The sequence below is a fragment of the Oreochromis niloticus genome, unplaced genomic scaffold (assembly GCF_001858045.2).
Source record: "Oreochromis niloticus isolate F11D_XX unplaced genomic scaffold, O_niloticus_UMD_NMBU tig00007810_pilon, whole genome shotgun sequence".
Lineage (NCBI taxonomy): Eukaryota > Metazoa > Chordata > Actinopteri > Cichliformes > Cichlidae > Oreochromis > Oreochromis niloticus.
Window position 1 is genome coordinate 153,925 of NW_020328778.1, and position 26,136 is coordinate 180,060.

Genomic DNA, 26,136 nt, shown 5'->3' on the forward strand with positions numbered 1-26,136 from the left:
ATTTAAAGTCTCACACACAACCCGTTTTTAAAGTTTAAAAAAAGAGAAAAGAAGAGGAGTGTAGCGACTTCCACAGTCGCTAGAGGCTGGGGGTGGAGCCTGCCTATTTGCCTGATGCGCGGTCAACTGTACGCAATAATGCGAGAGGTGGAATTGCTTGCTTGTTTATTAAAGTGCTTGAAAAGTTTACAGAGCAATGTGATCAGCTCGCGATTCAAACTCTTAAAACATCACAGCTCTAATGCAACAAGGGGAAACTCGTTGTGCTGCGTTCAACAAAAACTACGGCTACCCAGCCCTGCTCTCTGTCAAAATCAAACAGTGAAAGACAGACTGACAACGCCCTCTTAATGTCCCACGTGACTCTCGTTACACATCACCATAGCCAAACAAATGAAAACCCAGTGATCATTATGATGTTCAGTGATCAGAGGGCATGTTCGCCCGGGGCGCCAAACAGGCTAGGACCGCCACTGGGTCTATGTGCTGTTCAGGTTGTAGTGTAAAACATAAGGGCAGTGATACCACAGCTATAGTTTGTTCATGGTCAATGATTTACATAGACGTAAAATACATTGTAAAATCACACTCATCACTCAAGAAATGGCCAGAAGCAAAGAACAATTCAAGATATTAATGACCACTTTATTTGCTTTGGAGATACCCAACTGTTCAGGTCCATAAAGGCAAACTTAAAAAATAAAATACATGATAGATTCAAATTCATGCAGTATGTATGCATGGTGTAAGTATTCTTCATTACTTTGGGCGTAATGTAGACGATCTTATGTGTAAAAGTATATTCAATGTATCTACTGTAACATGGCAACAGCTGAATTTAAAGCCACATTTTCAGACACTCGTACATTACGTATTACACCTTCCAAACTTTCTATTGTTACATGAAATTTTATAAAAGCTTTAATAAAAAATATTTGACTATAGAGAACATGAATACTTAATGGAAACATCCATTTGTAATAAAAGACAGTATTAAGTCTATATTATAGTATTGAATAGGATTTCTGACCAACTAATTTTACAATGTAAGAGAGAAAATCACAAACATTTAAAATGAAAACACAGCCACTGCAAGAAAATGTAATTAATGAACCTTTTAGAAAGTTCCCTCACTTATAGTGATGATTTAATAATGTTTGCATGATCAAGAAATTCCTACTGATAGTTCTATGTATATTTTTACATAAAATAGAAATAAAAAATAAAAGCAAAACATCAGAGAGACATTTTTAAAACATTTTTAAAAGCATTTAGGTATTTCATACCTAAATGCTTTTGTGCCCATAGTTTGTAACTTGATGATCCTTGAATGGTGGGAAATGTGTGGAAATGGGACCTGTCAAAGGTCTGATGGTTGGGAATGACAGTACGTCTTCAGTCATAAGGAAATAAGCTGAAACTATTGTCACTTTTCATAGCTCACCCAATTTGGATAGAAAGAATCGTTGACTTTTCACATGAAGAGCCCACTGGACCTACATCACACGGGTCACCCAGTTTCCCAAAGAGCAAAGCACAAATAAATTAAAGATAAATTTACAATTTCAAATATATTCAGCTTAAATGAGCAGAATTGAGCAATAATGAGGACATTAGGTGAATGCTCTCTTTCAGGGAGTTAATGACCAACACTGAACATCTGTATAATATACTCTCAGTCTGAAACAGCTGTGCACTACATTAAAATTGTGGGTGTAATCAATTTCTGCCCAAACTAAAATAATAATGTTATTATTGATTTTAATGAAAATCACTGTTATTTTATAACCACACATCTTCCACTATCTATACATTAAAGTTGATAGTGTATCATTTTCAGTATTTCCAGATCTTCTGATTGTTTCATAGACACAACGATCACCTACAAGTCAGAGAAAATGAGTCACCACATGTCTGTGATACTAATGTAAACACAAGTATTCTTGTCAGTAACATTTATATTAAGATACGATGAGATAAGCTTTGTTGTCGGTGTAAGCACAAACATACCCTGAAATTGGAAAATTTGTTATTACTTATAAATGCTGTACATGATTAAATGTTGTTATTGTCTTAGCTTTGTTTAATTCAACAGTGTTAAAGCTGCAGCAGAGAAAAGCATCAGGATATTTTAAACTAGATGAAAAACTAACCATGAAGAAGAGAGGAGTAGACTTGTTGTTGATTTTCATCCTGACTCACCCTCTGGTCATCAGCAGAACCTTTATTAACAATTTAAAATAAACATTTGCATTTACCTGTTTATATTTTATACATTTTTGCAAACAGTTTGCAGTTTAGGAATGTTGCCTATTCAAATATTTTAAAGAGTGAAAAGAGTCTCACCTTTCTTTCTGTAGAGTTTTTTGTACAGGAACAGGAGCAAAATAAATATGACTCCAAAAATGAGTCCAGTGATCATCAGAACAAGAAATGAAGAACTGGGCACAGCTACTGCAAATAAGAAAAATGAACTTTAATAAACTGAACTGAACTTAGAAGCTGTTTAAATTCTCAGGGATTTATATCTGCTATCACTCTCAAACCGGGGAATTTTATACATGTTAGGCATTTGTGTTAACCACAGTATTGTTGAAAAACAAATGCATGCCTGTTTTAAGATCATATTATAGTGCAGTAGACAAGGTATCTACTGTAAATGTTTGTGGATAAGCCACCTACAGTAGGTCATGAAAAATGAAGTGTTTTAATCCTGCTCACCTTTAACTGACATCCAGCTCTGTGCTGACTCTCTTCCTGAGTACTGACACTTGTAGAAACCTTCATCAGACTTTGACACTGCAGAGATCTTCAGCTCCCCTCGGGGATCATTTTGAATAATTTTGTCATTGTGATAAAGAAATCAGATTGGAAAGTATTTTCTCTCTTGAACTGCAGCTCAGACTCACAGAAGTTCTTTCAGTCACAGGATGAACAGGACTCACCAGGATAGGATCAGAATCTGCAAAACAGGCAAATCACATTAGTTCTGGTCACACTGTTGAGGATGGAAAGAGCCTTAATAACAACAAACTGAATTGCACAAAGTTCGAGTTTTTAAAACCCTCCTGTCGTGTTCACCTTCCGCCCCTTACTTTAGTGTTCACGGTCAAAATTGACTGGTCCGTTTTAACTGCTCTTAAATGAGCACAAAAGACATTTTTGACCACCAAACTCAGATCCTGTGGGTCATTCAGGGGGTCATTCAGTAGGTCATTCAATGGGTCATTCAGTGGATCGTTCAGTGAGTGAGTGAGCGAGTAAGTGGATTCCCATTCATTTCCTATGGTGGTCACTTTTGATGGGGAACACCACAGGTTTAACAAGGTTGATTAAAACACTCAAAATTCAGTGAGAGAGGTGATCATCACTTTTTTATGTTCTCAGCTTTAGTCACTGATCACTTTATGGTTTGTATTTAGTTAGTTGTCGCTTGTGTTTTCCATTCTGTACATTTAGTCTCATCTCAGTGTTGTCTATGTTTCTGTCTTTCAGTATTCCCATACCTTCCTCTCTCCTCCCTCTGTTAAATTAGTCTTCTTTCTCTATCTAGTTGTCCATCCATCCATCCATCCATTCACTTCCGCTTATCCTTTTCAGGGTCGCGGGGGGCGCTGGAGCCTATCCCAGCTGTCATAGGGCGAGAGGCGGGGTACACCCTGGACAGGTCGCCAGTCTGTCGCAGGGCCAACACACAGGGACAGACAACCATTCATACTCACATTCACTCGCACATTCACACCTAGTGGCAATTTGGATTATCCAATTAATTGTCTTATTTCCTTTTTTTTAGTTACAGTTTGATCTTGTTTATCTTGTCTATTTTTTTTCCTGTCCTTATTCTCAGGAATTTCTTGATTATTTTCAGTTGTGTCTGGTTCCCTGCTTGTTTCATTTCCCCTTACTATCTCTTGTATATAGTGTTTGTTTTTTGTTTTTTTAATGGTGTTAGATTCAGTGTCTACTTTTGTTTCGTGCATTGCACAGCTACAAAGATCCTGAAATTCCTCTATGATGCTCTGTATAGTGATGGTTGGCAAGAGCATTTTAGCCTGCATTTTTAAATGACACAAAGTCAACTGTCTTCTAATAGATTAACTGTGTCCTGTCCTTGTATTATGGCAAATTCCACAATTTCTTGTTGCCTTGACTGCTGAACTGTCTACTTATGTTTTTGAGAAACATGGCTGAAAAATGATGTTCGGACACTGAAGTATTTAGAGCAACCTTCAAATGGACATGCAAACTGAACAATATAAATTTGCGTGCATGGAAGCCACAAAATTTACAAATACACATAGTTGCAAAAAGTTCAGTGACCAATTACCTTTCTTAAATGACATATGCAATGCAAAAAATAAAAAAATAAGAGTATTGTCAATAGGGACCAATTCCCAGTTTTTACATGATCAAAATTATTCACAAAAGGCTTCAATAAACAGAAAATGTGTGCCGACAAGAGAGCAGTGCACAAAAATGAAAAGATATTTGAGCTCGACGCTTTAATGGGTTTAGCCTGACTAAGTCAGCACTCCGCACCGTACAGGTAGTACAAGCACACCTGAAAACACTGACCAGCTAACAGCTTTAAGCATTTGGGCGCAACCTCGGTAGTTCACCGATTCACCTGTTGCAAACGTCCAACTTTCTATCAAGACTCATAAATCCATCGGCAACTATTACCTAACTAGTCTTTTGAGTCTCCACATTCATAGATATTGACATTTTGTCTTAGCATTTGAATGAAAATAACCTGGAAGGGTAGCTTAAAAGTCAAAACAAACAGTAATAAGAACGCATTTCGGACTTCTCTCGAATAAGTGAAAAAACACTTACCTTCAGACTGATTAGCTGGTGTCAATCCAACTTTAATGTTTCCCATGTCAGTCCGTTTTAGGGGAAAAGTGTTAAGTGGTTTCATTTACTTTGAGATACTCCCGCATGGACGAGCAATTTGGAGTCTAGCAGAGTTGTCACGAATAGCATACGATCTTCAGATATAATCCAATCAACCTTGCATTTAACCCGATTGAACATCCAGTTACCTCTGACTACTTCTAAGTTGCACATGTTAACGGTCTCATCATCACTCTGTGCTGCAGCGAACTGGATCTGTGGCACAGAATAGTTGATGGCCATGTTGTTCTCCTGCTTTGCAGCTTTGTTTGAGTCTGAATTGCATCTTAAACGTGCAAAACTAAGAAAAGCAGATCAATATTTTCTTCTTGTTGTCATTTAATGGTGGTTGGCAACCAGCGAAAGGAGCATTAACCACCTCCCCATTGTTGTTTTGAAAGTGAATACCCGACGTGTGCGTCATACGTCACGTTGTACGTCAGGTGAAGGTGTGGTGTCTATGGTGTTATTTTTGTGCCACTATTCTGAGCGCACGTAAAAAAAAATTGCAGGTGCAAGTGTTGCATTTTGAGGAGAAATTTATTTTGAGCAAAGAAAAGCTAAATTTGAGTGAACAAAATTCATTGCTGCGTGCAAAAAATGTATTTCAGTGTTTGCTGTTATCCATACACACACACAATAGCAGCCCCTGTTGCTCAGTTTTTGCACTTGCGCTTGCTTGCAATGTGTTGCTTGCGCGCTCAACATTTCTGCCCGTGCGCGCTCAACTCTTTCTGTACACCGTTATATTTGTGCCACAAAACCAGCCAATCACAGACTTGGATGCAAAAAAATTTTGATTGGCTGTTTTGGTCTCCAATCAGCTCGAAATGACGAAATGCAATATCCCAGAATCCATTTCGTCCAAAACTCAAACGAGGCAGTGGCGGAGGAACACAGAGTGGCGGAGTTTGAAATATTACTCTTTCTGGGTCACAAAATAAACTTTTAAGATATTTTCATGCGAGAATGGTGATGTGTAAACTTCAAATATCTGCTCGATTTATCAAGACATCACATATTTGCATAAGTGATCTAACGTTTTCGGAGATGCCTGTTTAAAAACTCAACCCAATGCGCTAAACATGAACAAACATAAACACCCAGCCGTGTTACATTAACACTTATATCCAGGACATCTCTTCTGAACCAAGACGAAGTGGTGCTACAAGGGAATTATTTCTTTAGGAGAGTGCATTTAATAGCGGTCTGGCCTGCCACAAAATGCACCGCTAAAAATTAGAGATGGACCGATCCGATATTACGTATCGGTATCGGTCCGATACTGATGTAAATTACTGGATCGGATATTGGAGGGAAATAAAAAATGTAATCCGATCCATTAAATATCAAAAAAGCACCTCAAAAAACTTGCGACATGGTGTAACTCGGCTCATAACCGTAGCACATCGGAGCAGTATGCTCACGTGATAGAGCGGCTGTGTGTATTTGTAGCCGGAAGTTATCCCAGAGAGAAGTAAAGCAAGTCTGTAAGTTCATCTCTGAATGTTTATAAAGCATTCACGCGTTAAGCTTAACAACCGATATATGGAGCGACTGCCTCTTCTCTATCCCTCCCTCTCTTGTTGCTACTTCAGTCATGAAACTGATTAATGATCAGCTGATCGACTTTTCTGTCTGGAGTCTCTCTTGTTTGGTTATTGCCCACTTCGCACCAGAAAGAGGAAACCAGCGGCTGAACAACAGCAGCACGTTTAAGCTTGATAAGCTGTTGTTAGAATTTATTTAATATTACTTTCTACACCAGGATCCTTTTCTACGTAGCTGACGGCTGGTAACTGTGCAGGGGCGGATCTAGCAAAGTTTAGCCAGGGGGGCCGATAGGGCATGAACAGGGAAAAGGGGGCACAAAGACATAGTTTTCTTTCTTATTCTCATTTAAAATGTCTAGCTTTTAATAAATAATTATCCGAATCTTACACCCAAAGTTTTAATCTGATGTAAAATGTATAGAAGTCCATTACTGTATATAGTAACTGTTAAGTCTAATATACCCTTGTAAGCTATAGTACTTTTTCCTTTGGGAAAGTACCATCTGTGCAGTCTGCAATTCTGTTGAAGAAAGATGTTGAATCTATTTAATTATTCTTGAAAAATAATTGATTTCTGTGCTTTTTTTTCCACACTGCATCAACTTAAAGTTGATTATGTCGATTAAGCATCATGAGGTGGAGGGTGGGGGGTGGTTCCCTATTTTTTTTTTTTTTTTTTTTTGCTGGGAGTTTTAGAACCCTATTAGTTAGGTTGCTTACTCTTTAAAATACCAGAATAGGGAGGATGGAGTAGGTTTAAGTTTATTAGATTGGTCAGTATTGCTGAACTATGAAATATTTTGGGTGCAGTGTATTTTTTGCATACAGGTATAACAGAATAGCTTTAGTGTTTTGTTTTGTTTTGACTTGAGTATGAACTTATACAAAAAGCAGCAAGATATTAACAAAACAGTTTTATTGATTAAAAAACACACTATATCAGATTCATATCGGTATCGGCAGATATCCAAATTTATGATATCGGTATCGGTATCGGACATAAAAAAGTGGTATCGTGCCATCTCTACTAAAAATACAGTTTCTGCTTGTCCCAGAATTTATTAATTTTGAGAGTGAAGTTGTAGGACTGATTCTGGTTAGTGGTGTAGGTTTCATGGATGTGACACCTGAACTTGTGTAAAATGACGACCAGAGCATATTATTAGGTTAGTTCACTGTAGTTAGGCAGAGGTGTCTTAAAAAGTACCACCTTATACAAAACAAATGAAGGTCCAGTGTAAGAAAGAATAAGAAGAGAAAAAAGGAACACACTGCTAAATGAAGTCATTTTTAAACATTACTCTAAATGTAGCCATTAGTTTTGTTGTTGGCCATACAAAAAATAGAATAGAATAGAATAGAATTCAACTTTATTGTCATTGCACATGCACAGGTACAGGGCAACGAAATGCAGTTTGCATCCATCCAGAAGTGCTTTAGCCGTGATATAGATATATTACAATATATATTAGCAATAATATAGATATGTAAGTATATTACAGTATACTTAATAAGTATACTTCAAGTATATTTCCCAAGTATACCTTACCTAGTACGTATACTAATAATGCCTCTTGGGACTATATTGGCCCCCGTTTTAGTACATAACAGTATTCTTGAAATTAACTTTTAGATGTACTTTTTGTTCACCATAAATGTACTAGCATAATGTCATAATGTCTACAAGAGTGTACTTAAAATATACTCGACTCTATGATAATGCTAACCTTACAAGTATACTATTAATTTACTTTTTAGTTTATATTTGAGTTATTTCTGATAGAAAAACAATAATTAAAATGCAATTGAAACATATTTTTCACATGCAATAAAGCTCTTCATTCTCCAGAAATCAGATAACAGTTCTAACTATCAGAAGGCTTTATTTGTAGAGAACTGCACCCATAGTTCAAGTATCAGAATTATATTGTGCATAGGTTAGAAAGTCTTTTGAGAGTTGAGGTTTATTAACCCTTTTCACTCACGGTTTGAACAATTTCATTTTTTAAATTAATGATTTGCCCCACTTACTCTGTTCAAAAGGTAAAAGACATTACACAAGAATTTTTGACAGATTCTTGTTTTAAAACATCAATCATTTGTTTCATAGTTGTTTTAATTTCACAGTTAAAGCCCTGCAATGCATGCTGGGTATTTCTTTGTACTTTTTAGTAAACCTCGGGTATACTTCAAATAAATTACATACTAGTATACTACTAGCACTACTATAGTACAAGTATAGACTAAATGTACTTATACTTTTGTGTATACTTCTAACTGCACTTAAAGTATGCTTAAATGTAATTTGGTCTAAAAAAAAATCAAGAAAACACATACAAAGTAAACTAAAGGAAAGGTATACTTGCTTTTTTTTAGTTTTTAAAGTATACTTATACTTAAATATTCTTTTTTGTAAGAGTGAGACTGGTTGTTTGATACAAAGTGGGCTGTAATAATGTTTCACAATACATTTATTAATATATGAGGTTCAATTCAGTTCAAGGAATTCAATTTTAGTGTGGCTGCAACTTACTCCTTAAGTTAAAAATAATGCTGTATATTGTAGTTTATATGTTATACTGCTCTCACAGTGAATTGCATTTTATAGTAATACACCCTGAATGAGGATTTAAGTAGTTACTCTTAGATCTACAGTAGAAAACAACAGAAATCCAGATGGTTACCCAACAGCAGGGGGCGGGGATACTGGTCCCTATATATTAGGGGACCAGAGGACACCCCCAGCACTTTTTTCCCCTCTGCTGTTTCTCTCTGTCTGTCTCTGTGTTGCTCTACTGTCTGTGCTTAAGGCTGTACACCCCCGGGTTTTGCTTTGCTTGCTTTCTGCTATGTAATTCTCTTGTTAAATGTCTGTATGTATTTTTCCTGCTGTTCATATGATTCAGTGTATTAAACTCTGTTCTAAGAATTCTACTCTTTTACAGAGCATCTTTTTGAGTGTCTTGATTTTAATTGGATCTACAAGGGTTGGATCTCCACATCGTTGGTGGGAGAAGGTTATCATGATGACTTCAAAATTTGCGACCACAATTTACTTAGAAGTAGTTGTAACTGCTGTATTAATAACTAACGACGGTGCCTTTTAGCTACACTTGGTAACTAAAAAGCACACTTACACACTTAGTTACTCATTTCCATGGCTACACTTTTGGATAGCAGAGCACAGCTGCAAACACAACAGCTGTTTATAGACTTAAATGTGTTTTACAGAATTAACGCTGTAAGTCAAATGAAGGAAGCAATAAGAGGAAGCAAGCAGTTCAGCAAGGGAGAGTTACCATGGCAATCTGATAACGTACAGTTATTGGTGAAATACAGTTGTGCTTACTGCACCCCTTACTTCATAAGATGGTGGACTCCAGCTCATATTGAGGCAATTTGCTGCTGAGTGTGAAGAGGAGGGAATGAGAATCAGCACCTCCAACTCTGAGCCATGACTGACAGTGGAAAATTGTTGGAGTAGTAACTGTGGTTTAGGGATGAGTTCTGGCCCAAAGCACAGGACTTTAAGGATCTTGTGGCAAGAGTGGAGTGGAAGATTGGCAGGTGGATTGGGTGATACTGGGTGACATCTGCAGTGATATGGATGCAGGACCAGTGTGTTGTAGTGAAGTGAGAGCTGAGTGTGAAAGTGAAGCTGTCTGTTGGCAGGTCGATTTATCTTCCTACCCTTGTGTGGTCACAAGCTCTGGGTAGTGACAGAGAGAATGAGAAAGCAGACATTAGCTGTGTCCCAAAACATCGGCTGCATCCTTCGGAGGACCCGGCCTTCGCGGTCTATGTGGGCCGGGTCCTTCGAAGACCAAGAAGGCCGGAAGTGCGAGGCTGTGAAATGGGACGGTCTAGCCTTCAGATTTGCGTCACCGCTGTCTCGGTGGAGTTTAATAAACTCGGCCGTCTGCTCCTTGCTATCTAAAATATAACAGGACACTGGCGTAAATTCCCGACCGTCTCACACTTCGGTTTAATCAGTTTTCTGTTTGACGTTTATTCAGCTGTGTGAAAATCCTGGAGAAACCCACCCGATGGATTAATAAAGTTTTATTTAATCTAATAATCTAATAACTTTGATCTCAGCCAAACCGATTTACTCTGGAACAAATAAAACACAGAAAAAAGCCAAACAATTACATTTTTAAGTTATCCGAGTGACTTATATATCATTTTTAACCTGAGTAGCGAAAGAGCGGGGGTCTGAAAACGATGAAGCCAGGAGTCCGCTGCTCTCGCCGGCTGGAGTGACCATTGAACCCCCCGGCTTGCTATCGAGCAGGTGGGTAACAGACGTCTCCGAAAACGTCGGCGCACTTTTGCAAATATGCGATGTCTTGATAAACCAAGCAGATATTTGTAATTTACACACCTACTTTCTCGCTTGAAAATATGTTAAAAGTTTATTTTGTGACCCAGAAAGATTAATAAGACTAATTTTAAAACGTAGTAGCGGCCGCTATTGTTGGCAGCTGAAATTTGGCTGGGCCGCGCTATGAATTCTGGGATATGGTGGGCCACGAAGGACACACCCGACCCATCCTTCAAATTCGGGGAAATGAAGGACGCATTTGTCGGCCGCATTTGAAGGAGTCGACGAATTGGGACAGCCTTCGTCGCCTGGCTGTGACGTAATCGGCCTTCAAATGCGGCCTCCGGAGGATGCAGCCGACGTTTTGGGACACAGCTATTAGCTTCCTCTAAAGGTGCAGTTAGAGAACATATCTTGAAGCAAATCATAAATCATAATGTTAATTATATATTTATATGTATATATATAGTATGTAGCTGCAGCTATAATATACTATGTAATAATGTGTGAGTCACAGTGAACTTTTACAAAACTGCATTGCATAGATTTTATTTTTTATTTTTTAAATTGAATTTTTGTAATAATAAGGTTCCACATGTCCCTGTTGTAGTGGGGCATTAATCAGTGGGACACCGCTAGCAAACATGTTGCATGTGTGGGGGTTTCTTGCCAGAGTTGCATGATCTCCACACTGGTAAGGCACATTCTCTGTAGCTTCTCTCCCTGTACTAACTTATAAGTTCAGGTTTGGTGTATTTTGCTTTACTAAGTATTCGTTCTTTGGGCTAAATGTCCCCAAAGTGCTTTTGATTACTTTTAAAGCGAAAAATAGTAATTGAATCTGACTTTTATTCATTACACCACCCATTGATGATTTATTTTTAGTTGTTGTGCTAAGCTAAAAGGCAGAATGCTACAGGCATAGCTCTAAAGAATGTAGCATCATGGGCAGTGTAGTCCGTGCTGCAGGGAGAATGGACTACCATACCCGTTATGTGTCTGTGAGCGAGGGAGGGAGAGAAAGGAAGTCCGAGCTGTCACGGAGCAAAAACGGGAGCTGGAAGCATGTAAATATAATAATAACCACTGCAGCCAAGAAGAGTGCCTGACGAGCCCATTTGTAAGTAAGCTATTAAGACTCAACTGTACACTGTGTTCGTGTTTTCCTCCGGAAAAAATAAGTTCCGTTGGAGCAGCCTTTCAACGCCTCTCTCTGTCTCCCGCAAGCAAAGCTGACCCAGACAACAAAGTAAAGCTATTTTTCGGCTACCAGCCCGACACGGAACCCGACATATTAGCCAGAGGTCCCTTTACTACGGTTCGGAGCCGCGGACCTTCAGTAACAGTAATAAATCACAGCAATAGTACATTCATGTAGTTGTAAACAGCATGATAATATATTAAGTAATCCAAAGTATTCAGAATACGTTACTCTCATTGAGTAACGTAACGGAATACGTTACAGAATACATTTTGGGGCATGTATTCAGTATTCTGTAATGGAATACATTTTAAAAGTAACCTTCCCAACACTGTTAACATGTTTATTACAGGTGCAGTTATAACCACTTTAAATCGTTGAGTTAAATCTATAATCTTAAAAGCTTATATGCTGAGTATATTGTTACAGTAAAATAGTAGCTGAGCAAAGGCCTGAATGTATTCAGCTTCTTATTGTGTGGATGCTTTAAGCATCCACACTATTGAGTTCCTCTTGGGACTTCCGTACACTTTTCGCCGTGGATCTACTTCCACAATTTTCAGCCGATTTTCACCGTTCAAATTTTAAACTATTCTGCTATTTCTGCTAATGATGGCTATGTCTTTTGGTATTTTATACTATTATACTTTTTAAAATATTAAGCTTAATTTGTCCCATTGAAATGAATGGGAAACTTCCGCAATTCTGCTAAAACTTGCTTGTTTTTGAAACTTAACTACTTTTTCCTACTTTCACGTAGAACAACCATTCAAACTTTAAAATGTTCTCAAATTATTGGGCTATTTAGGAATAAATCAGCTTTTTCAAATCTTTTACCGTTTTACTTTTATGCCTCTTAAAGTTTTGAGTTGCAAAATTGTGATTTTTCACAAAATACATGCGTTGTTATGGTTGCTATGCACTTGGCTTCCAGTGTGCCACTGAAGGTTTTGCAGTCTTCTCTTCATGTCCGAACAACTTCTTGCTACTTGCTCAATTTTCACTCAACTTCCACAAATTATACATCAAAACGTAGGTATTTTTGCTGGCTTTCCGAAAATGCCACTATCATGGTTGTGGGATTTATAGAATTTTGGCAAATCTCCTCAGACCAACACAAAGTCTGAAAACTCTCCATAGAAAGTCAATGGAGAGTTTGTTCAAAATCACCGCTTGATTTCTGCAATGAGAGGCATATTCGAATCGTCATATCTCCTTAACGAAGCGAAGTTAAAACATGAGGCTTGTCCCAGTATATCTTCAGACACTCCTGACGCTCACAATTCAAGAATTTCTTTCTCACCTATTACCGTTCTGAAATGAGTTAGACTTGTTTGAGGGTAGGAAATTCATCGTTCGCTCAGATTTCTTCAGATTTCAAACTCTGGAAATGAACCACTTTTTTCTCTCGTCATATCTTTTTAATGGATATCAACAGACACCTGAAAATTTCCAAGATTGTTCACCAAAGCCTGCTGTCTCTTACGGTGAAAAAATGATATTGATACTCCAAATAGATTTAGAGTTAGAAAGCGTTGTTTGAGGGCAGGTCAAGGCAGTTTTTGCTTCGCCTCTACTCAGTTATGGTGCATTACAAGTCAAATATCTTTAAAAATTCATATTTTAATGATAAATTGTCAACACTGTAAGATTCCCTCATCTCTTCTGAACAAAACGGTGTAAGAATGACCGTTCTAGCCCCTACGGTTAGGAAATTATGGTCATTTGTTTGAGAGGAATCCTCACTATGAGAAATTCACTGCAGAAATCCTGTCTCTGTGCTCTGTGTGTGTAAAAACGGCTGCACCTATTTTGGCGGGAAAAAGTGCACAGGCTCTCTGATTGGTGGATTCAAATTCAGCAGCTCCCAGGCTGCTTGACTGAGCTAGAAACTTACTTCTCTCTCCCTGTGTGTGTGTGTGTGTGTGTGTGTGTGACAGAGAGAGAGAGAGCGAGAGAGAGAGAAAGCCGTTTTATGGGATGATCTCATTGTAAGATTCAAATTCAATATATTTAGACTGCTTGACTGAATTGGATGTTGTGTGTGTGTGTGTGTGTGTGTGTGTGTGTGTGTGTGTGTGACAGAGAGAGAGAGAGAGCGAGAGAGAGAGAAAGCCGTTTTATGGGATGATCTCATTGTAAGATTCAAATTCAATATATTTAGACTGGTTGACTGAATTGGATCTTGTGTGTGCGTGTGTGTGTGTGTGTGTGTGTGTGTGTGACACAGAGAGAGAGAGAGAGAGAGAGAGAGAGAGAATGCCTTTTTATGGGATCATCTCATTGTAAGATTCAAATTCAATATATTTAGACTGGTTGACTGAATTGGATCTTGTGTGTGTGTGTGTGTGTGTGTGTGTGTGTGTGTGTGTGTGTGTGTGTGTGACAGAGAGAGAGAGAGAGAGAGAGAGAGAGAAAGCCTCTTTATGGGATGATCTCATTGTAAGATTCAAATTCAATATATTTAGACTGGTTGACTGAATTGGATCCTGTGTGTGTGTGTGTGTGTGTGTGTGTGTGTGACAGAGAGAGGGAGAGAGAGAGAGAGAGAGAGAGAGAGAAAGCCTCTTTATGGGATGATCTCATTGTAAGATTTAAATTCAATATATTTAGACTGGTTGACTGAATTGGATCTTGTGTGTGTGTGTGTGTGTGTGTGTGTGTGTGTGTGTGTGTGTGTGATTTAAATTCAATATAGTTAGACTGGTTGACTGAATTTGATCCTGTGTGTGTCTGTCTGTGCATGTGTGTTACCATATGTGTACATATTTGTGGTTGTATGACTGTTATACTTTTTTTTGCTGTTTTTTTTTTCATTTAACAATTACATTTGAGGGACCCTTAGCATGTTCAGGATTTTTTCAGCTGTCCATTTTGCTTTTCCAATTTTTCTATTTAGATTATTACTATTGTGCTAAGTCATAGCATTTCTGCTGCTTTCCAGTATTTGTGCTAAATACAGCATTTCTGCTAAATCATACTATTTCTTCTATTTCATCAGATTTGTGCTAAATATAGTGGTTCTGCTACAACATAGTATTTCTGCCAAATATAGTATTTTTGATTAATTATAGTTTTTCTACCAAATCATAGTACAGTTTTACTGCTTTTTATATGGCTTCTAAGACAACCAATCATATCCGAGGCCTTGCACATTCAAATTTGCATATTGGGGCAATCATGGCTTCTAAGACAACCAATCATCTATGTCCTATATCTATTATGTTTCATATTTTTATTTTAAATGGTCAACATTTCAAGATTCTCCCATGTCTTCTGAACACAACGGTCTAAGAATGACCGTTTTAGCCCCTACAGTTAGGAATTTATGGCTGTTTGTTTGAGGGGAGTCCTCACTATGAGAAATAGACTGCAAAAATCCTGTCTCTCTCTGTGCTGTAAAAGCCTGCACTTGGTGCACCAGTTTTGGCAGGAAAAAGCACACAGCCCCTCTGATTGGTGGATTCAAATTGAGAATCTCACAGCTGTTTGACTGACCTAGAAACATGCTGTTAACAGCCCCTGTTCACTTGCTGATGCTATGTGTGTGTGTGTGTGTGTGTGTGTGTGTGTGTGTGTGTGTGTGTGAGCCTGTGTGTGTGTGTGTGTGTGTGTGTGAGCCTGAGTGTGTGTGTGTGTGTGTGTGTGTGTGACAGAGAGAGAGAGAGCGAGAGAGAGAAAGCCGTTTTATGGGATGATCTCATTGTAAGATTCAAATTCAATATATTTAGACTGCTTGACTGAATTGGATGTGTGTGTGTGTGTGTGTGTGTGTGTGTGTGTGTGTGTGTGTGTGTGTGTGTGACAGAGAGAGAGAGAGAGAGAGAGAGAGAGAGAAAGCCTCTTTATGGGATGATCTCATTGTAAGATTCAAATTCAAATTCAATATATTTAGACTGGTTGACTGAATTGGATCCTGTGTGTGTGTGTGTGTGTGTGTGTGACAGAGAGAGGGAGAGAGAGGGAGAGAGAGAGAGAGAGAGAGAGAGAGAAAGCCTCTTTATGGGATGATCTCATTGTAAGATTTAAATTCAATATATTTAGACTGGTTGACTGAATTGGATCTTGTGTGTGTGTGTGTGTGTGTGTGTGTGTGTGTGTGTGTGTGTGTGTGTGTGTGATTTAAATTCAATATAGTTAGACTGGTTGACTGAATTTGATCCTGTGTGTGTCTGTCTGTGCATGTGTGTTACCATATGTGTACATATTTGTGGTTGTATGACTGTTATACTTTTTTTTGCTGTTTTTTTTTTTCATTTAACAATTACATTTGAGGGACCCTTAGCATGTTCAGGATTTTTTCAGCTGTCCATTTTGCTTTTCCAATTTTTCTATTTAGATTATTACTATTGTGCTAAGTCATAGCATTTCTGCTGCTTTCCAGTATTTGTGCTAAATACAGCATTTCTGCTAAATCATACTATTTCTTCTATTTCATCAGATTTGTGCTAAATATAGTGTTTCTGCTACAACATAGTATTTCTGCCAAATATAGTATTTTTGATTAATTATAGTTTTTCTACCAAATCATAGTACAGTTTTACTGCTTTTTATATGGCTTCTAAGACAACCAATCATATCCGAGGGCTTGCACATTCAAATTTGCATATTGGGGCAATCATGGCTTCTAAGACAACCAATCATCTATGTCCTATATCTATTATGTTTCATATTTTTATTTTAAATGGTCAACATTTCAAGATTCTCCCATGTCTTCTGAACACAACGGTCTAAGAATGACCGTTGTAGCCCCTACGGTTAGGAATTTATGGCTGTTTGTTTGAGGGGAGTCCTCACTATGAGAAATAGACTGCAAAAATCCTGTCTCTCTCTGTGCTGTAAAAGCCTGCACTTGGTGCACCAGTTTTGGCAGGAAAAAGCACACAGCCCCTCTGATTGGTGGATTCAAATTGAGAATCTCACAGCTGTTTGACTGACCTAGAAACATGCTGTTAACAGCCCTTGTTCACTTGCTGATGCTATGTGTGTGTGTGTGCGCGCATGTGTGTGTGAGCCTGAGTGTGTGTGTGTGTGTGTGTGTGTGTGTGTGTGTGTGAGAGAGAGAGAGAGAGAGAGAGAAAGAAAGACACACAAAGCCCTTTTTAGGGCAACATCTCATTGTTGGATAAAAATATAATATATTCAGACTGGTTGACTGGCATAGACCTTGTGTGTGTGTCTCTCTGTACATTTGTGTATCCATATTTGATTTTGTGTGTATTTGTTGATTTGTGTATCCATATTTAATTTTGTGTGTATCTGTTGGCTGTTCTTATTTGTATTTCTAAATGTATTTTTATTTTATTTTTTCACAGGTGAACAAAAATTAGTTTTGAGCAAACTTAACCATGTTCCTTTTTATTCAGCTTGTCATTTTACCTTTCCAATATTTTCACTTAAGTTATTACTATTCTGCTCAATCATAGTATCTGTTCTAAATCATTGTTATTCAGCTATATTGTAGGATTTCTGCTAAATCATAGTATTTCTACTATATTATATTTTTCTTTCTAAATATATCATTTCTGCTATAGAGTAGTATTTCTGTAATGTTTAAGAATGTTTGGCTAAATATATTCTTTCTGTTATCTTATACTATTTCTCCGAAATTCTTGTATTTTTGGGAAGTTATCGTGTTTCTGGTAAGTTACAATATTTCTGCTAAGTTCTGCTATGCTATTGTATTTCTGCCAAGTATTATGTTTCCTCTAAGATATTGCAGTTCTGCTAAGTTACTACATTTTAGCAACGTTCCTTTGCTTCCGCAAAGTTTTTACAATTTCTGCAACTTTTCAGCTTTTTCAGCTAGTTTCAGCTGACAGCTTCAGCGTTCCAGCATCCACACTGCATTTTCGCAGGAAATGCAAATTTTTCTAGTTGCATTTGAGTTTGCCTAGCAACAGGTGACAGAAGGAGGACAAGTCCATGGGGACCTCAAAGGCCTGAGATCATCACCATATTTGGATGGATGCCAGAAAGGGGAACTTCTGTGTCTGCATTTATCTCTTAAAATTGATCATTGTCTGTAAAAGAGGCAAATAATGTTCTTAAGATGCAAATTATGTGCTTGTAAACGCAAGAGGGGGCGTCATAATACCCTGATGTTATAAAAGCAATCTGAAGTGTATTTTTGGACGGGGATTTACAACTGATGGTTTCCAGTGTACGTCTCCCCACGCTGCGTGTATTCATTAAAATCAATTGTTTGATCGACCTCTACTGGACCATCATTGTTTTACTCTCGTCCTCAATTTCGGACCCGTAACAGTCCCGAGTTCAATTCCACCATCAGGCCGGGGTCTTTCTGTGCGGAGTTTGCATGTTCTCCCCGTGTTTGCGTGGGTTCCCTCTGGGTACTCCGGCTTCCTCCCACCATCCAAAGACATGCAGCTTGTGGGGATAGGTTAATTCACACTCACTCGCACATTCACACCTAGTGGTATGAATGTGCGAGTGAGTGTGAATGGTTGTCTGTCCCTGTGTGTTGGCCCTGCGACAGACTGGCGACCTGTCCAGGGTGTACCCCGCCTCTCGCCCTTTGACAGCTGGGATAGGCTCCAGCGACCCTGAAAAGGATAAGCGGATGGAAAATTTTAACAGCAAATATAAATTGAACTATATTAACCTGGCTCCCACACTGTGTGTCCTGCAGTGTAGACTTGCCTTTCTTAAGCTTAACATAGTTTCCTTGTGGTTCTCTTCACTTATTACAGCAATTCTGGTGAAATCACACTTCTTAGGCTGACTAAGGCTGCACAGAAAACGTGACATAGCAGGAGATCAGGGACTGTCATGGTGCTGCGTCTTCAGACCCAGCTTTAAGTTACAGACCAAGATTCATATTCAAGTTCAAATTTTATTCGCCACATGCAGTGGCAGGTTGCCCTGCAGTGGAATGAACCCGCCCCCCGACCATACACACACAACACAGACATCACATGGGGATACAAGTCAGAGAACGGTTGCATTACAGAAAACCACTGAAATGTACACTACAATGGGAAAGTACAAGAGGAAAAAAGAGACCTCTACTCATGCTGGGCTATAAGAGGACAGCATGAGAACAGGAAACAAAAAAACTCCTCTGCACAGAAAAGCAAATAAATGTCCACAGTACAACAATATGGGGCACGTGACCAGCAACAGGGTTGGGTAGGGGTGAGGAGTAATCCTGGGCAACACAGCAGCCATCCTGCCACTGCGCCGACTCTCCAGCGCAGGCCCAGACCCGCCTCGCGTTCCCCAAGAGGAGTCAAGCATCGAAGGCGTTGGAAGGGGAGGGGGGAGAGTGAGTGCTTATCAGTGTAAGTGTATGTGTGTGCGTGTCCATAGTTCAGCTGAGACAGTGTCCTTCGCCCTGCCAGGCTAAGTAAACAGTCTACCAGCCAACCCAGGTGGCCTTGCATGGAATGGGAAGGAACAGACTCAACACAGTCGTTATCAGGGTGTTTTTGTTCAGCTCCAGCCTTGAGCCCACAGCTAGGGCCGAAGGGGTAGCCGCATTATGATGGTGATTTTTCTTTTACAAACAACTCATGAGAATTTCGAGCTGTTTTTAACACTCCGACACTGGTCTCTCAGCTGCCAGTTTCTCCATGATGTTATTTACCTTCAATTCCGTGGTCTTGTCACTCTTTTGCTCACAGAGCAGATTCTGAGACCTCACGACCGCAGCCAACTGATCCGTGATGTATTCCAGCTTCCGCCCATAGGTGTTGTTCTGAGCGGATTCTTCCCTGATGTATCCCAATATCCGCTCAGAGATGTTATTCTGAGTATTCACTGCAGCCGCAAGCGCCTCCAAGCTCTTAACCGTGCTGCCGTCCGTGAGCCCTTTCTGAGAAGCCGCACCTCGTCCCATCGATTCAATCCCAGCGGGCAGCCTTGTGGGGGTTTGAACAGCCGGTTCCGCTTTCTTAATTCTCCGATAAGCCAGGGCCAGGCCAGCTCTGATCAGCAAGAACCCTGTTATCATGGTTCCGAATAGGTAGATATCTTCAGTGTCCTCGATCGACAGTCCCACCAGGCACACGATCCTCCATTTCTGCCACCCGTCCATCGTGTATCCGGCAGGGAAAGTCCCTCCAGGGCACTCGGGCTCTCCCGAGCCCAGACTTCTCGTTGAGAAAAGGGTGTCAATAGCATTCAGAGACCAGTTGATCAAATCCATAAATTCTCTTTTTGGTTTTAGACACAGACTGTGAGAGAGTGTTCCAGGGAAGTGAAAAAAACAAAAAACGAGACAAGACAAGGACATAAGGAGCTAAGCAGGGAAGATAAGGGAGAGGAGAGGAGAAAAGTGCGACCGCCTTTGCTGAGAGCCAAACACCTTAAGTTCTTCAGTATCCACTTAATTCTTCAGTATCCTGAGTAATTGGGCCTAATTTTTGCTTCATGCATGTATGATACCATATTATGTTTTTTGTCTTTACACCATCAGGCTATAGTTTAGTTCTTGGTTATAGTTTGTTTATGTTCTGCTTCAGTTTAATCTTTCCTCTGCGTTATGGATTCAGCCAGACACCTCCAGAAAGACCCTTTATATTGGTTAAACCTATACTTGATTATATTCTGATTAGTATTAAGCATGATTAACTATCAGCAACCTATTTAATATTATTTGTTCTATTTAAACTCACACACGATGACAGGCCACAGACTTCCACACTCTTATCTTCACCACATTCCTGCAGCCAGTCTCACACACAGAGACTAATATGCTGAGATTGGAGGTGAATGATGTCAAAGCAAACAAAATCCAGACATTAAAACAATTTTCATTGATCAAACTAGGTTTTCTTATTCATCCTATTAATTAGGGTCATACTTCAATTAGAATTAAGCACGATTAATTATTTGGAGAATAGCATATAGATAAACATATAGATGTTAAATCCTCGTACTCCACTTTTGAATGTGTTTCACATACCTTGTTAAGTCTTTGTCTCTGTGGTGGTGTTTTTCTCATATGTTAGTGGTCAGCTTGATCACACACACAAACTACACCCTTTTTGGCTCTTACCTCAAAGCACACTGTGCGCTGTCAATCTTACGTGCTGCACAATAATGTTTAATATTTAGTATTTACTGTTGTATTCCCATAGATCATTGTGATCTTGTTTATTACTCTCGTTTTCTTCTGCTTGTTTTCTTCTTTCTTTCTCAACAGGTGATCCAGGTGATCGATATATGTATTTTTTGTCTGCTTATTCTGTTGGTTTTTGTTTTTTGCCCTTTTTCCCCGTCCCTCTTCCCCGCTGTTTTTCTTTCCCTCTTTCTTTCCCCCAATCAAGTCTGTCCCGTATTCAGCAAGTGAAAATAAAATAAACAATAAAAGGTGAATCAAATAGACCATCACGGCAAGGCTGGGATGGTCCATTTGATAAAGTAAATCCGTTGGGCATCTTTCTTTGCCTTTAGACAATAATTCTGATGGCAAAAGAGCCAAACGGGACAGGCAAAAAAAAAAAATAAAATAAAATGTTAGTGGTCAGCTTTACTTTCCCCATCGTTTCCCCAGTTAGTCCCAGCTGTTCTTCCACCTGTTTCCTCTTCCTACGTTACCTTTTATGCATTCATTGTTTGAGTCTCGCATTGTTTCTTGACGCATTCGCCCGTCATTGGTTGTGTGTCTTCTGTCTTATCTGTTTAAATTTGTTCTGTGAGTCACAGAGGATAAAACCAAGGTTGTTGTTGTTTTTTTTCGAAGTTTATTACCATGTTCTGCATTTAAGGTCCTGCTCTGTCTGCCACACAGTCATCATATGACAGAAACAGAGTGAACAGATTGTTCTCTTTCTCTAAAAAAAATGGTAAAAAAAAAAAAATACCCTACTAATTTTGAATTATAATGAAACACAGATTTAAATAATGAGAAACCTGGTTAAAATGAACATTTACAATAAAATTAGAATATTTACAGTATAAATTTTTTTAAAAATGACGGGAGAAAGAAGTATGTACAATTATTTCAAATTATCTGATGGATATAAGAGCTCTGGTGTTTGCCTGAATGGGAAGTCTCTGGCAGTGTCACTTTATCTGACATGGATGAAGTGCTGCAAGAGTTTGTCTTTTGGCAAGTGCAGCATCACACAGGGTGGTCTGCAGGTGGTTCTTGTGGAGTCTTCTTTCTTTTCCATTAAATAAATTTTCGGTGCTGGCTCAATCGACAGTCACAAAACAGCTAAAGAGCTGCTGTCAAGATTTTAGGGCTGTGGCTGAATTTGGATTGACATCATTGTAGTCAGAGCTCTCCTCTGCGTCACCACGTTGCCCTGTTGAGGTGATCAAATGAAAGCATTTCATGTGTAATTATTGATGATCATAACTATCAAGGTATTTTCTCATGGTTATTATCTCACATTTTGTGCACTCACTTGTCTTGTTAACGACTTTGAGCTGAATCACAGATGTGACATTGGTGTAATCACCTTCTGCTGGACCTGAAATAATAATCTGATTGACTTTAATGTTAAACACAGTTATTGTATAATCATCCAGCTTCCACAAGCTCTATATTAATGAAAGTGTAAACTTTACCATTTTCAGTGTTTTCACATCTTCTGACTGTCTCATAGACACAACGATCACCTGCAGGTCAGAGAAAATCAGTCACCTCATGTCTGTGATACTAATTTAAACACAAATATTCTTGCAAATAACATTTATATTAAAAGCTGCAGCAGATGTAATAAGAACAGTCTTGTTGCAAATAGCATCAGAATATTTGAAACTGCATGAAAAACTAACCATGAAGAAGAGAGGAGTACACTTGCTGCTGACCTTCATCCTGATTGAGCGTCTGCTCATTAGCAGCACCTTTATTAAAAATGTCAAATTAGATGTTTGTTTTATGTTGTTGTGGATTATATATTCTTGTGAACAGTTTGCATTTTATGACTCAATGCTGCATCTGTGTATTTAATCATTAAAGATATAAAATATGTAATATTAGAAAAAAATATGAAAATCTCACCTTTGAACTTTTTAGAGCAATACAACAAGAGCAGGATGAAAATCAATGTAATTCCAGAAATTGCTCCAATGATCATCAGAACAGGAAATGAAGAGATTTCAGGACTCGAGACATCTACTGTGGATAAGAAACATAAGTTTTAAACTGAACTTAATTTAGAATTTAAAAAAGTGTAATAACATATTAAAACTCACCCTTTTGATCAGACATGACTGGCTCGCTGTCCTCTGTGTAGTAAACTGGGTTTCCTCTTCCTCCTCTGCACCTGTAGAGTCCTTCCTGTGAGACACTGATTTGTCCATTTGAGTGGAAAACTGCATCTTGTGTGGTCAGGGCTTCAGAGGATTTCTCATCTCTGTACCAGTAGTATTTCCATCCAGATGATGATGATGGGTTCACAGAGCAGGTCAGGGTCACACTGCCCCCTACTGGTATGTCTCTCATATCAGAAGTTATTTGGGCCTTTGGTTGATCTGCAGTTGAGTTTAAACAAAGACACACACAAAAAATGAATATATATACCCCACACACAGGCTGGGATTACACTGGGAATAAACCTGCGCTCCAGTTTCCAACAACAAACTGAAATGGTATGAAATGAAATGGTATCATTTGTTTAGATTATTTGTTCATGGCAAGTTTGCTTTGATTCGCGAATACTCTTCTTCCTACATGATCAGAAGAAACACATCAGCATATGTCTCTTTATCTATAAACGTCCTGTTGCAAAATTACACACTAATTTCAAAAACTCACAAATCACTGTTCGTTCCATCAATACAACAGAATGCAATGATTTATCTACCACTGCTCCTGCAAAGTTCTTAAATAAAGTCTTTGAAAGCATCAATTTCCTGACGAAAAGAGAAAGAAGAAAAACCTTCAAACAGTTCACTTCAGTTGGTAAAACAAACCAAAAAGTCAGTCACTAAAATGTTGATCACTCTAAAATAACTCTCTCTCTAGGATGCCTCGTCCCACAGTAATGCAATTGAACGAGGAAAATATTGCATTACTCCTTGTAACTCTATTAATCACAAAGACAATTCGTAATTAAAAAAAAATATAAATCTTACTATCTATTAAAAAAGGATAATATAATATCTCTGATATACTACATCGTCAGCCCACACATTCTGTCCACTTTGTATTTCCGCAGAAATCACCTCAGTGTTTGTTTGTAATAATAATTTTTCCACCTCGTCAGTTTTTTTCTGTTTATGTATTTGTGTCATTATTGTCCTCAGGTGATGGAGCAGCAGGTCAGCATTGGCGTCTCTATACCAGCTGAAAGTTGATGACACAAAGTGGTGACAAACTGTCTACAATGAGGCTACTATCAGCTGCAGCTCTTTGTCTGACTAACAATGGAACATGCTTTGTAGACCATTGAATTCATCCTGTGCTGACCATTATGACATTTGTCAAATGGAGATCACACAACAAACATGACTTACTTGATCCTGACAATGTGAAGGCTTCACTCCACTCTGTTGAAGAATATGAGTCATCTCTGCGTCGACTCTTACACATGTAGTCTCCACTGCTGGACTCAGAAACTCTGAATGTCACATCATTATTGTGTGTCCACTGTGTGGGTGTGCTGGGTCCTCTCCATTCATACTCCCACTCAGTGGTTTCACCTCCTTCCTGCACCTCACATGTCAGAGTGATCGTCTCACCTCTGAATATCTGAGGCCAGTTGGGTTGTTGTTTTACAACAACTTTATTGGAAACTGTTTACACATATTAACAGTTGAGATACAAATAGAAACATGAAATCAACACAGAAAACTTAACATTGTATGTTTGATAATCATGAGTGAATGTATATTTCAAACTAAATGACTGAACTCACTGGTTTTCTCAATGGTGACAACATCACTTATATCAGTGTAGTAAACTGGGTTTCCTCTTGTTCCTCTGCAGCTGTAGATTCCTCCTTGAGATACTCTGATATCTCTGTTTTGTTGATCTCTCATGTGAACTTCAGTGGTTGTTTGGGTTCATCTGAACCACTCATATTTCCATCCATCAGAGCTCTGCACAGAGCAGCTCAGTGTCACACTGCCCCCTACTGGTATGATTGTTGTTCCTGCTGTCAGTGTGGCCCTGGGTTTATCTGCTGTTATGAAAAACAAGGAAAGAAAACATACAGCTATTAAATTCCAACTTCCAAGAAGAGATGGCTGCACGCATCATTCTCAGGGATTCCTCTCATCCTGCCAATGAACTCTTCCAGCTCCTCCCCTCCGTAAGAGGCTACAGGACCCTACAGACTAAAACCATCAGGTTTATGAACAGCTTCTTCCCCACAGCTGTCACCTTACTGAACTCAGTCCTCCACTGAGCCTTTTCATCCACACCCACTTATCCCTCCCAGTGACCATGATCATGACTGTCATTCATTCTCAACATTCACAATATGCTTACATTGGTTGCTGCTATAGTTTAGGACACTGAACCAGTATAGTCTCTGGTACAGTGCGTACACTGTTCACTATTATAGTCTGCTCAGAGCGCTGCGCTTCCACTGTGAATATATTGATAGCACTCTGTAGATCGGTTTACCATATGTAGCACATCTGTATATATTTAGCAAAGCTCTTTATTTGTTCATAGTACATCTGTATATCTGTACATATGTACATTTGTCTGTAGGTCATCTGTATATTTGGTCTCTCTGTACATAATCTGTTCATAACTATCCCACCATTGATTTATACTACCCTTATCTATATATATCAGTATAGCCGTATAATTGCTTAACTTATCTGTATACAATTGCTCTTACTTTTTAGCACTTACTACTCTTGCACGCTCATCAGATGCAAACTGTATTTCCTTACCCTGTATTTATAAATGTCTAATGACAATAAAGTTGAATCCTAATCCTAACTTCAATTTTAAAATTTTCCCTACAGATTAAGATAATTTTAATTTTTTCTGACATAGTAAGAGAGCTACAATTTTGAGGTTAGTCAGGTAATTCAGGTTGTAGATCTCTAAATAAGCACAGTATAAATGTTTGTCCATTCTCTAACCTGAAGAAGTCACACTGAATGTAAACTAATGCAGTTCACTGTTGAAGGAAACACAATGATGGGTTCAGAGGGATCTGCTTAGGTTCAGGTTTAGATAACAGAAACATCATCACCATAAATTTTATGGAGCTTTTGATGTT

The 26,136-nt window shown here is 38.7% G+C and overlaps 1 protein-coding gene across 5 annotated transcripts in view; it reads right to left on the reverse strand.

Annotated features, from left to right (window-relative positions):
* Window positions 1–25,017, reverse strand: part of LOC106097686 (Fc receptor-like protein 5) — a 111,090-nt gene extending 86,073 nt beyond the window's left edge. For 2 of the 5 annotated variants that reach the window (XM_025904944.1, XM_025904941.1), the window contains exons 1-2: window positions 24,811–25,010; window positions 24,410–24,688 (exon numbers count right to left, since the gene is read on the reverse strand). In XM_025904944.1, the coding sequence (XP_025760729.1) occupies window positions 24,410–24,688; window positions 24,811–24,934 (403 nt within the window). In that variant the 5' untranslated portion in view covers window positions 24,935–25,010. Of the gene's footprint in view, window positions 1–24,409; window positions 24,689–24,810 lie in introns of all 5 variants that reach the window. The other 3 variants (XM_025904940.1, XM_025904943.1, XM_025904942.1) reach the window with 3 other exon arrangements.
* Window positions 25,018–26,136: the final 1,119 nt, after the last annotated feature.